Source organism: Alexandromys fortis, unplaced genomic scaffold, assembly GCF_014885135.2.
Source record: "Alexandromys fortis isolate MF-2015 unplaced genomic scaffold, M_Fortis_MF-2015_v1.1 scaffold_354, whole genome shotgun sequence".
Classification (NCBI taxonomy): Eukaryota; Metazoa; Chordata; class Mammalia; order Rodentia; family Cricetidae; genus Alexandromys; species Alexandromys fortis.
Genome location: NW_026068227.1, coordinates 277801 through 294113, shown reverse-complemented (window position 1 = coordinate 294113; position 16313 = coordinate 277801). Strand labels below are relative to the sequence as shown.

At 44.0% G+C, this 16313-nt stretch overlaps 1 protein-coding gene across 1 annotated transcript; it reads left to right on the top strand.

Moving 5' to 3' along the window:
- Positions 1-7310: 7310 nt before the first annotated feature.
- Positions 7311-10463, top strand: Ccn2 (cellular communication network factor 2). The gene is made up of 5 exons (XM_050130781.1): positions 7311-7591; positions 7679-7898; positions 8140-8391; positions 8527-8738; positions 9112-10463. Exons 1-5 carry the CDS (start codon positions 7535-7537, stop codon positions 9406-9408), a joined length of 1038 nt encoding a protein of 345 aa, XP_049986738.1. The 5' UTR covers positions 7311-7534; the 3' UTR covers positions 9409-10463.
- The last annotated feature ends 5850 nt before the right edge of the window (positions 10464-16313 follow it).

The window sequence follows — 16313 nt, the reverse complement described above, 5'->3', positions numbered from 1 at the left end:
CGAGACCGACGAGAGAGAGAGAGAGAGAGAGAGAGAGAGAGAGAGAGAGAGAGAGAGAGAGAGAGACTCAGAAAGACAGAAAAAGAAAGGGAACCTGAGATTTCCCTTCACCTTTACCACTTACTATGGACAAAAAAAAAAAAAGAAAAAGAAAAAAGAAAGAAAAATGGCTTCCAGATGCCATTTCTGCTCAGTGTAAGCCCATTTCCCTTTCTTGGAAAGTTGGCTGTGATGCATGAGAAACATAAGAGTTTGGCGCTCTGGAGTCAGCAGGCTTCAGGGAGTAAATGAGAACACATGAGAGGCAGATGCTGGACCACCATACTGTGGTCCCCTTCTGACAGCTACTTCAGAAGCTGGCCAGGAAAAATCTACTTGTCGGTAAGGGAGGGGCATGCCTGGAAGGTGGTCAAAGCCAGAATGGGATAATTTGGCCATGGTAATGCCCAGCCCTACTGCAAAGAAAGGCTCGTTCAAAGTCTATCCGAAGCTAGCCCGACAGGAAGCTTGCTTACTTACCTACTGGGTTGAAAACAAACAGATGGAGCCTCAGGAATCAGCTATAAGTGGAAAGAGCAGAGCAAAACAAGATGAAAAACAACAGCAACAACAATATAAAAAAAAAAGCATAGAAACGTTAGAAGTCATGAAAATGCTCCAAACGATCCATTTGGACAAAATGGATACACGGAAGAAATACCTTCATGGTAAAATATTTCCAGACATTAGCAAGTCCATGATTAGATGAAACTTCATGCTACAGTTCTTCATTTTCTCGCCCACGATGAGTCAATGAGAAAATTCCCTTGTCATGAGCCTGCCATTCCTAGACAACACTCTCAAACTTTGCCACACGCAGTTACCACAGAGATCGCATTCTACTAACGACACGAACTGAGACATGGTTCAACGCCAGTCACTCATCACCTAAAGGGGAGAGAGCAGGAGCTACAGAGGCAGCTATGCATTCAAGGTACCTAGTTTAAGGAATGTGCATTTTCAACGAAGACAAGTTCACAAAACATACTTAGAATTTATTCCATCCTGAGACATGTCTATCGAGGGTCATTCACGGAAACCCCGTGTTTACTGAGGGTGTCACCTGGGTGTGGATAGCTTGCCACAGACTCTTCCATATTTATTCATAAGGGCAGCTTATCAGTGAATGGTGCAGTTATTCAAGAAACCTTTTATGATGTCTGTGGTTGGTCCGATTCTCAGCCTAAACAAGACAGCACAGTGTTGGACATGGACCTTTTCAGCGTGGGATAAAGCTGATGTCACAGCGGGGCACACCCTGACGTGAGCCTCTGGGATTCCAGCCATCATCTTGATTCATTTTTCCTGGTTGAGCTGGATCAGTTCATCTGTAGACAAGATGCAACACATCTGTCTACCCAGCAAAATCACCAAACCTTAATTGGTAACAATAGAAACAAATAAAGAAAAATACATCCTTAAGTCCAAATTTCTCTTCTAATATAGGCTAGTAACCATTATCTCTCAACTTCACGTTTATCAGACACACCAAAGTAACAGACATCCATGCCAAGTAGCCTGGGGTGTTTCACATGCCTCTCAAGGCGTGTGTTTCAAGAGTTGAAGAGGATCTGAGATAACTATCTGAAGGACAGACTCTGTATAAAGAATGAGACGAAAAGCAAGGTTGGAAGCAAAGACAAGGGTATTGTTCGTAGAAAAGCAAAATTCAGCTTCACACATTACTGCACCACCTCTAGCTACACTTGTGTTGTGTGAACACCCTTGCACCTCAATTCCCATCCCTACAAACTGGAAAGATTAATACCTCATAGAGTTACAATGAAGCTGAAGTAAGATGCCATATATAGAGCCAGGTGTTGGCCATGCCTGTCATCCCAGCAGTTCTGGAGGCTATGGCCAGAAGACCAATGTTCAAGGCCAGCCTGGGTTATGTAGCCAGACTTTGTCACAAAGCAAACTGAACTGTCGCCATAAGTAAAGGGTTTTTGTACATGTGTAGTAACTCTTCCAGGTACCCAGAACTTTAAGGAGTGTTCTAGTTAAATTGATTGAATAAAATCTGCATGTGTTTGAATATCAGATGAAACCTAGCACGGGGCCTTACTTCAGTTACTTAGAACCTGATATGCCAAGTGTTTATGCAGAATATGATTTTCCACTTTACCTACGGTAATAGCTTTGGTTCTGAGATAATATACCTTCTCTAAAAGCCTTATTTAATGTGCTGGTATTTTAACACAGGCCTTCACACACAAGGGAGTAGTTCCATCAGGTGGGAATGAAACTCACCCCTTCAGCCTCCTCACTTTTTCTTCTAGTTTCTCTCTGATGATTTTCAACCCCAAGTCTAAGGGCCCCTGGCATTGCAAAATGGGGGGGGGGGGGCAGCAGACTGAGATGGAAGCACATTTCCAAGTTTTGGCTGATGGGGTTCTGTCTAAATTTATCCCACTCTCCACCAAAAATCTGTGGCATGTTTGTGTATAGTTCATAGTAGTTCTTTCTACCCTTCCATTCACTCCTGTTCCTTGGCATGGATAAAGTCTATCTCAGTTCTCTCCTCTTGCATCTATTGATTAGTCCCTCCAAACTACATTTAGTAATTTAGTAAGTGAGCATCTCCCTTTTAAAATTTACATGTCACATTTTTTTATTGGGTGGGGAATGCTCCCAAATTCTCAGTTAGAAACACATTGAGTTCACCACCTGAGAAAGCTGGGTCCTGGCGCCACTGTGCCCTCTAGCGCCACCTCCTGGTAGCTGAGGCCTAGAACGAGGACAGGCTTCTGAGTCAGCTAACACATAAGTCCAGTAAAACTAACAAAGAGAGACAAACGGTACGGTGTGGGAAGCATCTCATTAAAGCACAAACCAGCTTCTCCTTCCACCTCGCCCCACAGCTCTGGGTACAAGCAAGGAAATGAACAGGCAAACGCAAAACAAACCACACAGAGCCATTGCCTGGACCTTGGAATCCGAAAATATCCTAAGTTAGAGAATTCATTATAAAAAAAAAAAAAGGGGGGGGGGGAAGCAGGAAGGCAACGAATGTAATTTTCATAGCAAACATCCATGTTTCCTTCCACTTGTGACTCCCAGGGGAGGGGGGCTGGTCTGGGTGAAGGGGGGGGGGCGCTGAAGGCACTTTCCTTAACCTTCAACTGAAGCAAATAGAAGGCCATGGAAACCCAGCTAGGGTTCCTGGGAGTTTTAGAATAAGATTTATTACTATTTTTCAAAAAGACTCTGGCATGCTCCCTGCCCCATGTTTTGGTTTTTGTTTGGTTGGTTTGGTTTTTTGTTTTTGTTCTTTTTTTAGGGGGAAGGTTGGTGGAATTCAATATGACTGAACCTAGGACATGCCAGAAACACTGGGAAACCCATTCCCTACCCAAACTATTAAAAAAAAATCACCAAAGTGTCCAGGTGCCCTTATACAGCTAGGGACAGACTTCCTACAAGCCTGACAGCTCAGTGTATGCATTGCATTTGGGTTTTGGCTTTGAGTCACATTGGGACTTTTGATTTCCTCTTTGAGGGCTGGCACTGACTTCTGCTTGCTCTTATAAGAAAACGTCTACAACTGAAAATGTGCAAGATTCCTTCTTTAAGTACACAAACACTCTAAGTCTGGCCACTTTGCTGTAGTCCTGCTGGATTCTCTCTCTCTCTCTCTTTCTCTCCTACCTGACCAAACTGATCAGGTAACATTTCTGTGGGAAGGGAGAGGAGGGGAAACAACAGAAAACATATGGGAAGGAACATAATACAACACAGTCAAACATCACACAAGACTCAACCAAAAGACCTGCATAGAGGATTCCCCATTTTATCCATATGTACTTTCTGTGACCACCTTTGTGAATTCCTTATCTACTTGGGGGGGGGGGGGGTCCGGGTAAAAATGCTTGCTTAAAGTCATTTACTAACCAAGCCCTTGCTCGCAAGTTCAAATAAGCATCTTTATTCTGCGTACCATTTCAAGAATTTTTTCTCTCCCATTTCTGACCTGCTGTCAGTCAAAAAGTTTGGGATAGGGCAGAGTTGGATGAAGCTGTGAGAAACCACTATTTCCAGTTTACCGCCCAGGTGCACACAAACATTTGCTGAGTCATTTATAATAGTGTAAGGATTCAGGTGCCATGGCATGGACTGAAGCTGGAGTGTCAGCCTTTCCTTCTGGATTTCCTGGCACTTAATGACCTGTATCATAATAAAAACATACTTTCCAGTCTATGAAGGTCTTGGATGTCCTCTGCCGCCACCACCCCTCCACCCTCCTCCCCCTCTTCTCTGCGTGATTCTTGTAGAAATAGTCTTTTGTTTTCACTTCTTCTAGTGTTTTGATCAGAAAGCTTCAAACGACATTTCAAATAAACAGTACATTTCTTCTGAGATTTTTATGTGGACTGTACATCTCAACAAGGTAGCCTCCCCTACTTAATATTAAATATGGACTGTACATTTCAACAAGGTAGCCTCCCCTACTTAATATTAAAACCATTCATTTGGAACTCATCATGGATTTACTGAGAATTTGAGGTGTGAATTTTATGGCAAAACCACAAGTTATAATGCTGATATATTTTAACAGCAGTACAGAGTGGCAATGTACTCTTAACAGCAGGAAAGAAGAACAAAGCGGGGGGGGGGGAGGTGGAGCGAGAGAGGGGAAAAATGAAGGAAGGATAAAGAGATGAAAATTACGATTAAAAGGCTCCAAAACTACACAGAGAAACCCTGCCTCGAAAAACCAAAACAAGCAAACAAGCAAAAACAACAGGAAGTATCTGTTTATGAGAATTTTAGCATAACTTATCCCCACTGAAAGCTGTGCATCTGAAATTTCTTATCTTTATTTTATAAATGACAGCCTGGAGTAGAGCTTCTCCTTGTGACTTCCCTGAGATTTGTGAATGGCAGTTTTAAGCACATAACCAAAGTTCCTCAATTATAAAAAGCCCAGCCACTTACCCCTATGACTGAGCCTGCTCCCTGCCTGCAGAAAGCCCTTGGTGGCTCCTCGGATGCTCTTGTGGTTTCCAAGACTGCTCCACCTTCTCTCCTGCCCCCCTCCCCCATCACATAGCAAGCCAGAGAGCTCACCTCAGAGTCCACATCCCAGCTTAGCTGGTACTTGCCCTTCAATCCTGCCCCTTCCTCCCCCAGCCCACCTTTCTGACCATCGGTGGCAGGGATCATGATTGGCAGGTTAACACTTGAAAGACTTCACTGTGGCTTCCCACATATTTGGGGCTTTTCAAAAAACATCAATGAGGAAAGCAAGTTAGGGGCCAGGCTGCCTTTAATATGACATGTGGCTATTCTCATCACTTGGAATGTTCTTTCTTTAAATAGGAACTCCCCGGCCTCTTCTCTTTGAGGAATGTTTGGAAAGAACACTAACAACGATGAAAATTCTTCCTGCACTTCAGAGGCCGCTCACACTTCCAGCCACTTCTCAGTGTTCACTGTTGACATGCAACTACCCCCTACAGCATGTGGCTGGCTTAACGAGGTAATTGTGTGCAGATGATGGGGTCATTGCCAAGGTTGAAGTGCTTAGCCCTCATTTCTGCGCTGTTTGCCCATAGAGTAATTGAAAATTAAAAAAAATAAAGAAATAAAAGCGACCAATTTAAATGGACTATTTTCACGCTGTAGATCTATACAGGGTTTCTGAAGTTACTCCGTGAAGGTAGACTTACCTTAAACTTCCACTCAGAAGCATCAGCAATGAGAGGAAGTCATCCTCGGGTATCAGCTGTGGTAAATGATGTGGCATTAGGGCAAAGAGTGTCATGGTCCCAGAATCTCTCTACATAAAATGGGAATTATTGAAGTTATTCTCAAAAGAAGCCAATAAATAACACAGGTCCTAAATGACCACACAGTATTTTATAAAAGGGGTCCTTACTGTAGCTAAATAGTGATGTTAAGAAATGGAGACAGGCTTAGGCACATTGTTTAAATTTAACATCAACACACAAACAGGGAATAAACGTATCTTTCCTGGACTTTGCCTCCCTCCCCCGGACTGCAAGGTACTTGGGTAGTATGAGGTCCATCACTATTCATAGACCCTTGGGGGAGTCACTAAAAATATATTAAGCGCTGACACTTGTAGCTTATAGACAGGTTATAACTAGACACAAACCAACTGGTTGTCGTTTTGTGATGTCAACAAATGTTTTACTTTCAAACAACCATCAACATCGTTAGATTATGGGGTTTAGTGTAAGTAAAATCCAAGGATGAACCTCAGGACAGCAGTGTTTAAAATGCCCCAACTGAACCCGTCAGTCTCCCTCCTGTTTCTCCCAGCTTGTGTCCCATCCTGATACCTACCCACCCAACACATAGCCACTTGCTCTGAAATCATATAGACCTACTAATGATTTTCGGTCATTCTCCTTCCCTCCCTGAACCTCCAAATAAGGTCCCTACAACTATAAAGAGGGCTGAAATTCTCCCCCAGGAACCTCCATTCTTACTCAAAACTCTGGTTTTGTCCTCTCTCTCTCTCTCTCTCTCTCTCTCTCTCTCTCTCTCTCTCTCTCTCTCTCTCCCNCTCCTCCTCCTCCTCCTCCTCCTCCTCCTCCTCCTCCTCCTCCTCCTCCTTTCCCTCCTTTTCCACCCCCCAACACCCTCCCCAGTCTGGCTGTCAGTCACTAAAACCGTTATCTCGAGTGACCAAAGATCAAATGCCTATATTTCAGATATAGAATTTACTTTTGCACAGAGACTTCTTGAAATCCGGGATGGAGAGGGGGCTTTCATATGGCTATAAGCATCCCTCTACTCTCAGTAGAACTCCAAGAGACTAGAGCCCCTTTAAAGAAAAAAATGCAAAAATAATGAAAAGGAAATAATTTTGGAGTTTTCTCGTAGTGGCTCCTCAACTACCTCAGTTCTGAGAAATTTTTTTTTTTTTTAATGTTAGTAGATAGAACTGGCAAGGCGATTTTTTAAAAAGAAGAAATACGAGAAATAATCATTGTCCATGTATTTCTAAATGATATTATCACGAGGGGTGCAAGGAGGACACGGTGGGGGGAAAAATCTATTTGGTGTTGTGCTGGAAACACAGCGCCCTTTTTTTTTTTCTAGTGAGCTGAAGTGTGCCAGCTTTTTCAGACGGAGGAATGCAGAGTGTCAAGGGGTCAGGATCAATCCGGTGTGAGTTGATGAGGCAGGAAGGTGGGGAGGAATGCAAGGAATGTCCCTGTTTGTGTAGGACTCCATTCAGTTCTTTGGCGAGCCGGCGGCTTGGGAGAGTATAAAAGCCAGCGCCGCCCGCCCAGCCTCACACAACTCTTCCCTCCAAGAAGAGGCAGCCAGAGCCACTCCAGCTCCGACCCCAGGAGACCGACCTCCTCCAGACTGCAGCCACCCCAGCCGACAGTCGCAGACGCCACCGCCTGGAGCTTCCAGACACCAGCCTCCGCCCAGAGTCCGTGTCCAGGCTCCGGCCGCGCCCCTCGTCGCCTCTGCGCCCCGCTGCTGTGCGTCCTCCCGCCGCGCCCCGACCATGATCGCGAGTCCCATTAGCCTCGCTTTGGTGCTCCTCCTCGCCCTCTGCAGTCGGGTAAGCTTCTAGAATGACGGAAAGGACGGAGGGAGGGCAGAGCAAGCTGCGATCGCAGACTGACCGCCCTCCTCTTCCTCTCCACAGCCCACTACCGGCCAGGACTGCGGCGCGCAGTGCCAGTGTACCGAGCCGGCGCCGCGCTGCCCGGCTGGCGTGAGCCTGGTGCTGGACGGATGCGGTTGCTGCCGCGTCTGCGCCAAGCAGCTGGGAGAGCTGTGCACGGAGCGTGACCCCTGCGACCCACACAAGGGCCTCTACTGCGACTTCGGCTCTCCGGCCAACCGCAAGATCGGCGTGTGCACCGGTAAGACCCGCAGCCCCCAATCCCAGGCCCCTGGCGAGAGAGAGCCCCTGTTGGGTGTTGAACCACCACTTCTGTCAAGCCCACCATGATTCCATCTAGAAAGGGAATTGCTCACCTAAGTCCCTGTCTACAGCTGCTTCCAGTCCTGACCCTAGCTCACTGCCTTGACAGGCACAGTGTCACAGCTGTTCTGATCTCTGGGACCCTCTGACATCTACATATTTCTCTTGCTCTCCTGCAGCCAAAGATGGTGCACCCTGTGTCTTCGGCGGGTCGGTGTACCGCAGCGGTGAGTCCTTCCAAAGCAGCTGCAAATATCAATGCACTTGTCTGGACGGGGCTGTGGGCTGCGTGCCCCTGTGCAGCATGGACGTCCGCCTGCCCAGCCCTGACTGCCCTTTCCCAAGAAGAGTTAAGCTGCCCGGGAAATGCTGTGAGGAATGGGTGTGTGATGAGCCCAAGGATCGCACCGTGGTTGGCCCTGCCCTGGCTGGTGAGTTCTCATCTTCTAAGTTTCTGTTATTCATTCTCCCCTACCTCAGGGCCCAGGCCCAAGTTCACCAAGCGAAGGGGAAAAATTGTCCTATCTGGGTGTTTTACCTTGTGTTTATGTGTCCTGCTCTCACAGCCTACCGACTGGAAGACACATTTGGCCCAGACCCAACTATGATGAGAGCCAACTGCCTGGTCCAGACCACAGAATGGAGTGCCTGTTCCAAGACCTGTGGGATGGGCATCTCCACCCGGGTTACCAACGACAATGCCTTCTGCAGACTGGAGAAGCAGAGTCGCCTCTGCATGGTCAGGCCTTGTGAAGCCGATCTGGAAGAGAACATTAAGGTACATATTCTGCCCTCAGTCCCTCATTTTCCGGGAATGATAATGAAGAGAAGCAAAGTTAGGTGTCTCGACTCCCTTGTAATTATAGGCCTGTTATCTCCAAAAATATCTAACCGTGAAGCTGTCTGGCTGGAATGAGAGATTGTGTAAGAGCAGCCACTGCTTCTCCACTACAAAATTCTCCACGGTGTTAGCTAATTCAAGACACTCCAAAAGAGGCCATGGCTATTTTGGGAAAAGTGGCAACTGAGACTCCCAGTCTCTCCACTCGGAATATAAACACAAGTCAGATGACATAGGACTAGACTAGAGAGGGCTGAGGAAGGGCCACTCCCCTTGTAGTAATTGCCGTTTCTCTTCTTGTTTTCCTTAGAAGGGCAAAAAGTGCATCCGTACCCCTAAAATCTCCAAGCCTGTCAAGTTCGAACTTTCCGGCTGCAGCAGTGTGAAGACCTACCGGGCTAAGTTCTGTGGGGTGTGCACGGATGGCCGATGCTGCACACCGCACAGAACCACCACCCTGCCCGTGGAATTCAAATGTCCCGACGGCGAGATCATGAAAAAGAACATGATGTTCATCAAGACCTGTGCCTGCCATTACAACTGTCCTGGGGACAATGACATCTTTGAGTCCCTGTACTACAGGAAGATGTATGGAGACATGGCATAAAGCCAGGGAGTAAGGGACATGGACTTGTTAGACTATAACTTGAACTGAGTTACATCTCATCTTTCCGTAAAAAAACATTACAGTAGCACATTAATTTAAATCTGTGTTTCTAACTGCTGGGGGAGAAAACTTCCCACCAAAAGTGAGAACGTTATGCCATTGTCATACTAATAGTCTGCCAATCTCAGACACTGGTTTGAAGACAGTTTAGACTTGACAGTTGGACTTCATTAGCACACAGCGCCAGAATGTATGTATACTGAGGTGTGTCTCCGGGAACAGTGGAGACACCAGAAGAAAGGCTGGTGCTCTCCGAGGTCATCTTAAAAGCAGCAATGTGCCTGCTGTTTGGAGTGTAATTGGGGAGGAAAATTATAGCATGCTTGCAGACGGACCTGCTCTAGCAACAGCTGGGCAGTGTATCCTCCTCCTAGAGGAGGCTGAGTCCAGCTGTTCTTTAACTGATAACAGCAGATTCAGCTCTGACACTCTGATTCAAATGACCGTGGTCAGGAGTCGGAATCTTGTCTATTAGACTGGACAGCTTGTGGCAAGTGAATTTGCCTGTGACAAGCCAGATTTTTTTTTATTGATATTGTAAATACTGTGGATATATATATATATATTTGTACAGTTATCTAAGTTAATTTAAAATTGTCTGTGCCTATTTTTGTTTTAAATGCTTTTGGTATTTTAAACTGATAGCCTCAAATTCTGAACACCATAGTTAAGACATAAAGATTGTCTGTGATTCAAAACCAAGGAGATACTGAAGTGGAAATGGCAGCCTGAGTGATGGAGGTTTGCTGACGGTGAAGCAACACCTCGCAGGTCAGATTTCTGGTGGGAAATGTGGTAACCTCACTGTCCGTGAACAAATGGCCATTATTAAGAAGTGGCTGGCTCAGGGGAGCTGGTCAGATTCCCATGTGGAAGTGTTTGCTTCAGCTTTGACTATGACTGTTTTTTGGGCAGTTTATTTGTTGAGAGTGTGACCAAAAGTTACATGTTTGCACCTTTCTAGTTGAAAATAAAGTATATATTTTTTATATGAAGATCTTGACTGTTCTTTCTTATAAGCGTTTCTTGAGTTTTCCTGCATGGAAATGGAAAGTTCCGATTTATCTTAAGGTAACTCACTCAGGAGTTTACAAATACCTTTGGGATATCTGAATAATAGGAATCAATAGAATCTTGCATAAGCATCCTCTGCACTGAATGAAGTGTCATAGGATTACAGATATGCACATCATGCTGAAAACACGGGCATATGTAGTTGCTTAAGGAACACTTTAAATTCAGTTCTATGAAGATGACTCTAGACTCGACTGACCCCTGTGATAGTCCACTCAGTCCCCTTCACACCGGTACCTCTGGACTTTGGAGTTAATTTCTAATCTTGCACATCACAAATTAGTCTGTGCCTTGCATGGATAAAATATTTAAAATATTATCTTGCGTGTTCAGCTACAGCTGTTTCTGAACTTGATGCTATCAACTGTTTAAATAGAAAGTATAGAATAACATGCACATTAAAATGAAATCCATGTTTTATTGTGCACAATTACCTACTGCCATGGTAACTTATGACAACTGTAAAAGACAGGATAAGACAATTTTCCATTGTAAAATGATTCCACACTATTGTCCCAAATGTTTGGCTGCATCAGACCTTATAATCAACACATCCTAATTACCAATGTGGCTTACTATCAAGAACCCTGATGTAGAGATGATCCTGGACACACCCGGCTTCTGCTGAACAGTGATAAAGTGAGACCCACAAACACTCTAAAGGCGATTAAAAACCTGTTTTCTTTTCCTAGATGAGGATAGCTGTGGATTTCAGTGAGGAAAAAAAGCATTGCAGACAGACTAACCTGTCCTGCAGTAGTTAGAAATCTTGTAGTCACTCTGAGAGACAAAAATTGTACCCGGAGGTGGAGACATGCTACAAACAGTGCCCACACCACAAACCAAATGAAAAACTTCCCATGAGAACAGGACTCCTGGTCGCAACACTGGGCTTTAGAGTGTGCCCTCACAGGTACAGGCAATGCTTGCAGTAGCAGCCATTACCCAAGTGGGCATAAACAGTACATTGCTGGCTCCCACTTCCTTTCTGTCAACTGATGCCCAGCTGCAAAGATGAAGAGCCATGGTAAAAGAGCCTAACTTCTGGAGGGAATCAGAGAATTCTGGAGAAACCAGAAGCTGTAGTGGATGAAAGGATTTCCAAATCTGCACACAGAAACAGTAAGTAAATTGCATAACCAAACTCCCATGAGCAGTATATAATAAAATTAGGAGACAAGACACCCCTTGACCCCAAGATAGGAATGAAGACAAATCACCAACCACCCAAAGGCCTGAGCTGTATCAGCAGGCGTGGGAAAAGAGAAAAAGAACAAGGAGACATGTGATGTTTTGAGAACAAGAGAGCTCCCAAGGAACCAGCAGGTGCTGCCTAGAACTACAGCTGCTTGGTTTGAAAACAGTACTGACTTGGGTTGGGAGGGGGGTTGGGTGACTCCAATACAACTTACAATCAGGGCTGCTTTCCAAGACAAAACGCACACACTTAAAAATGGAATCAAAATAGAGCCTGTCAGGGCAACAAAAAGAAGACTGAGATAAAAATAGGAAGCTGGGCCAAGTGGCAGAGGCCTGTGATCCCAGCTACTTGGGAGACTTAAGTGTCTTAAGTGCTTGTTCTGCTGCTGTGACAAGATCCCTAGCAAAAGCAACTGAAGGAAGGAAGGGCTTAATTTGGGACACAGTTGAAGGACACAGGTGTTGGGGGCTATTGGATCACACTGTGAAACCCAAATTTGCATTTGCATTAATTAAATAAAATTAACCTCGGGTCAGAAGGCTGCCTTAGCAACTAATGGACAGAAAGCAACCATAGAGCTAAAGAGGAGAGATAGAGAAGCACCGGAAGTAGTAGAATGTTAGAGCAAAGGCCTGCTTGTTCATTCTGGGTGGAGTTTTGTTTTTCTCATTTGGCGCAGCAGAAACACCTGTCTATCAGATCACCAGACAGTTGAGAAAGTCAGCTAGTTGCTACTCAGCCTGAGCTCACAGGTTTTCACCCCAGCCTTTGAATCGCAAGTCTTATTCTCATTAGAATGATGGAGATTTTGTTAAAGAGACCTTTAGTGGCAACAACAGGGATGGTGCCTGTAGGAGCAGAATTTTCAGCAGGCTTCTGCCTGGCAGGCTGCGGCTAGAGAAACAGACCCTTAAGTGCGGCATTGCAATCTCTGGCAGAGGTAGCAGTAGATTAAGGTGCAACCACTGTGCCAAAGATAAAATGACACGCAGTCTGTCGTGGAAGGGACGTGGGAATGGTAAGAGCTTGAGGTGCCTGGTCAGAGTGCATCCTCAGTCAATGAGCAGACAGAAATGCTCAAGTGTTCAGCTAGCATTCTTGATTTTATTCACTCGAGGGCTGGACCACATCCGAAGCAAGGCAATGGCCCTCGGTCTTAGCATCTCAATTAATCTGATAGAGAAAACTTCTCTTAACCAGACCCAGAGGCTTGTTGTTGTAGTTCTCTTTCTGTTACTGTGATAAAAAAAAAAAAACACTGACCCCTGAAATAAACAAAGGTTTATTTCAGTTTACAGTATCTGGTCCATCATTAAGGGAAGCCAAGTAACGAGTTCAAAGCAGACACGTAGAGGTGGGCACTTAAAAAACAGAGACCTTGGTGGAACATTGTTTACTTGGCTTGCATTCTTGGGCTTGCTCATTTACCATTCCTATACAGCCCAGACCCACCGCCCTGAGATGGTACTACCCATAGTATCAGTGCCCTGCTTTATCAATTAGCCATCAAGACAACTCCTACCAATATGTTCACAGGCCAATCCAATGGAGGACATTCCTCAGTTAAGGTTCCCCCTTCCCTGGCATACCGATTTGACCATTGAAACTCACTAAGGCACTGCCTTTATGATTCTAGATGCTGTCAAGTTGACAATATTAGCCACCATGAGTCTATCCTTTGTCAACTAGACATGCACACATAATCGCACATATGTCACAATTTTTGAGTCCTTCTCTCCATAGGCTCTTGGACCTGTTGCCATTGAACACTAACCATCACACTGAACTGGGAACCCAGAAAGATGATTCACCTGTCAAGGAAACAATATTAAACTAGTCTCAGTTGCTCAGATTCAACAAGTTCACAACAGTGAAAAACAAAGATACCAGAACCTTAGAGGATGGTGCTATGTTTCTGCCAAAGAAATGATAGGGCAGATAAGTAAGTAAGTAATAAATAAGATGTTATTGTTAACTAAGATCTGAGTTATCCAGCTACAAAAAAAAAAAATCCTGGATTCCATGAACAAGTTGGTATGTTTTTTAACACAATAAAAGACTTTAATTGAAAAAAAATGAAAGCAATGTACAAAGTACACAGTCAAACCATTAAAAACATTTGAGAACTCAAAGGCATACAGAGCCCATGAACTGTTTTTAAGAAACGTATTAGTGAGCCAGTTTCAAAAACACATGTTTGAGATGTTAATATAAGAACTTGTCATTCACAATGATAAAGTAGATCCTTTAAAAAAAAAAAAACACTTCCCCTTTCTTTATCCCATGCATGCATGCGTGTGTGCGTGCGTGTGTTGTGTGAGATATAAATCCACATTCTGGATATAAGCAAAAATATACAATGCCACCTTTATGTATTTTGAAAACAAGTGGTCTCCAGTTCCATTTGTTTTCTTACAAATGACAGGGTTTTGTTTTAGAGCTGAATAAAATGCTATTGTGTATGTATCCCATATTTTCGTTTGTTGATGCCTACGTAGACCGAAGCCATAAGTTGGCTATGGCAAATTATGCTGCAGTTAACATGAATGTGCATGTATTTTTACAGCCTGTAGACTTGGATTCCTTCAGGTATGTTCTCAGAAGTGATTTGGCTGGGTTGTATGTTAGTTCCCTTTTTGTTTTTTCTGAGGTAAAGCAGCATAGACTTCCAGAGCAGCTGAACTAATTTTCATTCCCACACATAGTGTCTAGACTGTCTTTCTTCCTGACTCCTCATCAGAATTGATTGTCCTGTCCTCATTGTTAACCATTCTGGCTGGGATAAGAACACATCTCATCTTTAGAACTAAGATGAAAAGAAAGTTCGAGAGAGGAAAACACAGCCTATGGTGGCTGCATACAGAAAGAATAGCCATTAAAGATGAAGCAGAAAATGAAGGTAGCATGTGCCCCACAAAGCAGAATGAGGAGGCGGGAAGACAGAAAATCCAGCCACAGTAAAAAAAGGAGTGAACTACAAGCTCTCTTCTGAGCTGGGCTTGGAAATAGCTGTATCAGTGAGTCCCCTTTAAAATGTGCACATGGGGGCTGCAGAGATGGCTCAGCAACTAAGAGCACCTACTGCTCTTGCAGAGGACCTGAGTGCAGTTTCCTGCTCCTCCACGGCTGCTCACAACCATCTGTAATTCCAGTATCAGGGCATCAGAGGTTATTTCCTGGCCTTCTCAGGTACCAGGCGCACACATGCCACAACACATTCATGCAAGCAAATGCTCATATGCGTAAAGCTCTTTAAATTTGAAAGTGTGCATGCACACAAGTACAGATGCACACATGCACATATACATACCTCTTCTTCTCTGCATTGTCCACTGCAAAAGCTTCCGCAGAATGAGAACTTAGCAATGAAGGATCTCTAAGAGCAGTTTTAATTTGAAATGGAGGCACTAAAACACCAAGGACTTTCTGGTAGTAGTAGACTCTAAGTAGAAGTATTAGGTCTTTAAAAGGGGGAAGCCTAGAGAAAGATGGAAAGATAACTGAGGCACCATTTTCAAAAAGGATCAAGTGTGCTTCTCATGGAGCCTGTTATGTGCCACAAGAGTGAATGGCTAGAAAAGAATGCAGCATGCCCCTTGAGTCCTCCTTGCATCTGATCTCAGCACATCACTATTCTTTGCCTTTTCCCTTCATTCCTGTCAAGATGTCATCCTCCATACTGCAACATGACCAGAAGGCATGCATGCAGCAGAGGCTCAATGAGAATATTGAAACTTGGACATTTAGCCCCAAAACTGTGCCAGTCTACCCTTGAAAAAAGAAATAAAGAACCCATCAAGGTTGAAGGGATGCGTCAATGGTTAAGAGGACTGACTGATCTTCTGGATGACTTGGGTTTGACTCTTAGTACCCTCAAGGTGGCTCAGAGCTATGTGTAACTCCAGTTCCAGGGGATCCAATGCCTTTTTCTGGGCATGCTCATGTTACACATACATACATGTAGACAAAATACTCATTCACATAAAGTAAAATAAAACCTAGTTTATTTTTTTTTAAAACACTAGCCTTAGGTCTTTGTCATGACAACAGAAACATGTCTAAGACAGTTGAACGGCATCATAAAACAAAATAAAAAATTTCTACTGTGTCATTTTTTGAAGTATACTTCATGTATTATATAGTACCTCAGAGGAGATTAGTCCCTGATGTACCAAGCCCAGAAATAACATAGGAAAAGCTTTGAAAAAGTAAATTTTTTAATCAATACTATTACTTCATGATGTTCTGTTTAAAGAAAACTTGTGTCTTTTTTACCATCTATAATGTAGTTTTACAAATTCAAAAAGTAAGCAAATATTTTGTTACAGGAAATGAAAAAATGTATCTCATTTCCTCATTTAAAATAACAAAGAATATAACAAAATTGTTGGAGATTGCCACAATTTGGGATTTTGATAAACAGTTCACAAAAATAAATAAATAAATGGCTCAGCTGTTCAAGTTAGCATATCTGAATTAGCTTATGGTCAAACAGACACACATCCTCTAAAAATCCACACATGTGTTGCTTGTCTAGTCTATCTGCTTGTCTCATGTCTCCATGGACTTT

Coding starts and splice junctions, on each gene's coding strand:
- Ccn2 (XM_050130781.1), top strand. CDS start 7,535: ATGATCGCGAGTCCCATTAGCCTCGCTTTGGTGCTCCTCCTCGCCCTC. Junction 7,899..8,139: donor CAAGATCGGCGTGTGCACCG/GTAAGACCCGCA, acceptor GCTCTCCTGCAG/CCAAAGATGGTGCACCCTGT. Junction 8,392..8,526: donor GGTTGGCCCTGCCCTGGCTG/GTGAGTTCTCAT, acceptor CTGCTCTCACAG/CCTACCGACTGGAAGACACA.